This window comes from Pinus tabuliformis, chromosome 3_2 (assembly GCF_031772625.1).
Source record: "Pinus tabuliformis cultivar Carrire ecotype Pingquan chromosome 3_2, CPIR1, whole genome shotgun sequence".
Classification (NCBI taxonomy): Eukaryota; Viridiplantae; Streptophyta; class Pinopsida; order Pinales; family Pinaceae; genus Pinus; species Pinus tabuliformis.
The window spans coordinates 1,149,175,129-1,149,179,550 of record NC_142302.1 but is presented as its reverse complement, the minus strand read 5'-3'; the positions used below and the strand labels follow the sequence as shown (position 1 = coordinate 1,149,179,550).

Genomic DNA, 4,422 nt, shown 5'->3' with positions numbered 1-4,422 from the left:
CAAGAATCCAATCTGTAACATCAGCCTCAAACAGATTCATGCAGCTTGTCCACTTAACATACATGCTCGTGCAGTCAACATTCTCCATGCCTTCACATAGCCACTCTTATCAATTTCACGTCGGCTCTAATACCAAAATGGTGCAGCGCTCTCAAATTTGGATTAAATCATACTTAAAGCTTTAATTAAATCAAAACTCTTAAACTTGATTTTTAAAAAAGATTAAATCACTATTTATTGAGAGGAGAGAAGTCTATCCAATCTTTTCCAGAGAAATTTCTTCCTAGATATTGGAGGAAGTTGAGGGCTATTTTCTCAATTTTAGGATTCTATCCTAACTACCTATCTCTTAATTAATTTTAGAATGACTCACTAATTCTAGAAAATCTTAAATTTTTTGATTAAATAATTACATAAAATTAAATATGAGATGTTCTTGCATCACAAATTGATCGTCTAAGGTTTAGAGATATTTAGCCAGACTAAAAGCTTGGCCCCTCACCACCAATTATTACTGAATTGACATGATTTTCCTTAAATAACAATAATAAATTTACTTATGAATAACAAAAATGATGACTATGCCACTACAAATTTGAGAACTAAATTATAACACTTAAAAAAAATCATTTTTATTATAACTAAAACAGCCTGCCAAATTCAGTGAAGCTATTTGAAAAGCTTTTTGGTTTTGGTTTTTTCTCAAAATCATGCGTAATACCTTGAAAACGATGTGTAGGGAGTTAACTGTTTTAGGAGTCCAAAATTATCAGTATTGCTATGCTGCTGCTAGTAGGAATATCAGCCCTTAAAATCCTTCATTCCGGGACCTTGACTTGCAGGGAGTTAGATTCTAACTTTTTTCTAAAAAGAAGCAGCTTTGCTTGTGATCTGTAATGTGAAAATTTAGGAGGGGGGAATTGAATTGAAGAAGATGCAATCGAAGATGTACAGTGACAAACGCCCTTTCTTCAGTCTGGAAGTGTTGGGTATCTATGCCTCCTTGCTGGGCCTGCAGAGTAGTTATGCAGTGAATAATGTTCTTGTAGGGAAGGAATTGTCAAAGGGGCTGAACCCTCTGGCTTTCATTGTTTATTCCAACGCGATGGGGGCACTAGTGCTTACACCATTTGCCCTCTTTCTTGAAAAGTATGTATGTGGGCATTGTTTCATTTCACTGGCCTTTCTTTACATATCTGCAGTGCTGAGTATTGTTTTGATTCCTAACATTTCAAATCCATGGTTTCATCTGAGGAATGCAGGAGACAGCGGCCAGCAACTGTGAGTTTAACTCTGTTTGGACAGTTCTTTCTGCTGTCTCTTGGGAGGTAAGTTGAGTATTTGAAGTCAACATTCTGCATCCCAATTACTGTTATTGCTATACAAATAGAATTGGTATGAGATTCTCATAACGATTTTGTTACAGAGTCTGTGGATTTCAAGCGTTCATGCTTATGGGACTAAAGGATACGTCCCCTGCCTTCGCTTCCGCAATGCCCAACTTGGCTCCCGCCATTATTTTCGTTATGGCATGGGCTTTGGGGTTGGTATTCGCATTTCTAACTCATTTGTTCCCCTATCACTCGTTATAAATTTTACCATAAGTTTACAGCTTACAGAAATTAAACATTCTCTACCTTCCCATGAGCTTACAGGTTTCAGAAATTAAACATTCTCTACTATGTGCATGCTAATTTTCAAATTAACACGGTAACAGAACTAAACTGGAAACATACTCTAGCATTCACTAAAGAGGTAGAAATGATAACAATAGAAAACCCTTGTGGGTTAAATGTGATTGTGAACTGTGTAGCATGGAGAAAGTAGACATTAAGTGCGTTGGCAGCAGATCCAAAATTGTGGGAACTCTGGTTTGTGTGAGTGGAGCAATGGCAATGAGTTTCCTGCGAGGTCCTGCTTTAAGCCAACTTGGGCCTTCACATTCAGTTTCTGACCCTAACGCACTGCACTCAAAGGAAAATATTCTTGTTGGGTTTGTCCGTGAAGAAAATGGAGATTCGGGCAAACAGATTAAAGGGTGTATTTATCTCGTTTCAGCAGTGACTATTTTATCCACTGCCATGATTCTGCAGGTATTCTCACCTCCTGACATATTAAATTAATGTCCAATAACCCTTTCTGTTATTTGAACTGTCATAGATCCCCACCCAATTTGTACTAAGTCTTTGATTATATAATTTCTTTTACAGGCTGAAATGGTGAAGAAGTATCCGGCCCCATTATCCCAATCATCGATTACTGCCATTCTAGGCTCCATTCAAACTGCTGTCCTAAAAACCGTTCTGGATAGAGGAATGAAGCCAACATCATGGGTACTAGATAGGAGCGGGATCTTCGCTTTTGTCTTTGCAGTAAGTTTTAAGATCCCCCAATCACGTAATCTGAGAATGAGAATGCAGGACCTTGTTGCTGATTTATTAAGGATTTAATTTCACAGGGAATCACCTGCAATGGACTGGGACTTGCATTGCAATTGTGGTGTATGCAGAAACGAGGGCCTGTATTCGTTTCAATATTCAGCCCAGTGTCTACTGTGTTCTCGGCAATCTTATCATCTTTGTTTCTGGGAGACACACTGCATCTGGGAAGGTAAGTGGTTAGATTTTCAGATTTTCAATGGATATGCAATCTTATTGATTATATACATATCTGGGTTGCAGAGGCAGCTTTAAGTGGCATATGATGCCCAAACTTTTGCTTCAGTAAAAAAAATTGTGTCTCACAGGTTGAAATAATAATATGATGTTCATATACTTATTTATTTTGGTGACCAGGAAAGTACTGTGTTTACAAATTAAGAAAATAATTTCACTCAGTGTTTACTTGGCATATTGTAACAGTATGATGGGTGTACTTCTTATATTCGGTGGTCTCTACCTTGTTCTATGGGGCAAATCCAAGGACAGTGTTACCCACATCACAATATCTCCACAGAAGGAAGAGGATCTACACACCGCAGATGAACATTATGAGCATCCTTCTTCTTCCCAAGTATTGGATGTGAAAGTACCTCTGCTACGCTGACCAATCTCCAAATGAGGGCTTTTGTTTATAATGTCACTAACTAAAAAATATAGTGTGGTGGATATGTAAGACCTCGTTTGTTTTTTTGGTTTTGTAGACAACACACATGTTTGACCTCTGGGTGAAGTATTCATACATATGCATGTAAGAGCTTGCTAGCTCTTCTGACAATTCCATTAAAAATTATCTTGATAAACAAATGCTAATATAGCTACATAGAAAGTGGTCACTAGTGACAGTGGTGGTTGAGAAATCTGTAAGGTAGCTAATAAATTGTTATCAAAAGAATTGAGATGTAAAATAACTACATTGAAACTTTGTAATTTATATTTTATAAATAAAAAAAATAAAAATTACTAGAGTTATATAAACTAAATGGCTGTTAAATGTGAATAAACATCAATTTAAAATAAACATCAAAACATTTACTTCACATTGCTAAAATAAAAAAAGTCACAAAACTAATTAAATTATAATTTTATTTTAAATTATTATTATTATCAATTATAATTTTATATATATATATATATAACAAAATTCTTAACTATGGAAATTTACTCTCATTTTATTATAGAGATTTCTCATTTGTAAATAGGTTGTGTTATGATACCATGACTTATCAATCCCCCATGCAAAAACCATAACTCACTTAATAAGACATTTATTGGTATGTCATTTTTTAATTAAAAGAGATAAAATGTCATAATTATTTTGGAGATAAATCTCAATCTTTGATTTGTGTATACTACTAAGAATACTCTAAAATATTCATCCACTTAATAACTATTGATAATTAAATTCAACTTCTGGAAATAGACATACTTATCAACATAAATATAACATTAAAAATATAAGAGATATACAAATTGTTGAAATAGTGAATATATTTTAGATAAGATAAACTTGAAAGCTTACTAGCTAGAATGCAAATTGCAGTAGTAAATGTCTTTGACTTATACTTTCGTCCCATTGTTGACCATGTGCATGGAACACTTTGTTGTAATCTTAGAAAGCCAAATAAAAAAGTTACTAAATAATAGTTAACAAACAAATCAATAGTAAGACATAAATGTAAAACAAAAATGTCACTAAATAATATATTATAAACAAATCAATGGTAAAACACAAACCACTAAATAATAGTTGATAGAGAAACTAATAGTAAGACATAAAAGTAAAACAAAACAGTGGTTGAAATTAATGATAAATCAAATAGCTAACATACACATCAATAGTCATGGGTCATGCCGACTTTTAATGATAAAATCAAATAGCTAACATACAAATCAATGGTCATCGGTCATGCCAACATTATGGTTGCTCGCTTGCCCATAAATCAAGTCATTATGTCATGCCATGTTCCGTCTTAGCTTTGCT

At 34.2% G+C, this 4,422-nt stretch overlaps 1 protein-coding gene across 1 annotated transcript; it reads left to right on the top strand.

Annotated features, from left to right (window-relative positions):
- The first annotated feature begins 747 nt into the window (after window positions 1–747).
- LOC149184788 (WAT1-related protein At5g47470-like) lies at window positions 748–3,046 on the top strand. Its single transcript, XM_089417706.1, has 7 exons — window positions 748–1,149; window positions 1,263–1,328; window positions 1,427–1,543; window positions 1,814–2,093; window positions 2,211–2,372; window positions 2,459–2,610; window positions 2,862–3,046. Exons 1-7 carry the CDS (start codon window positions 935–937, stop codon window positions 3,043–3,045), a joined length of 1,176 nt encoding a protein of 391 aa, XP_089273832.1. The 5' UTR covers window positions 748–934; the 3' UTR covers window position 3,046.
- Window positions 3,047–4,422: the final 1,376 nt, after the last annotated feature.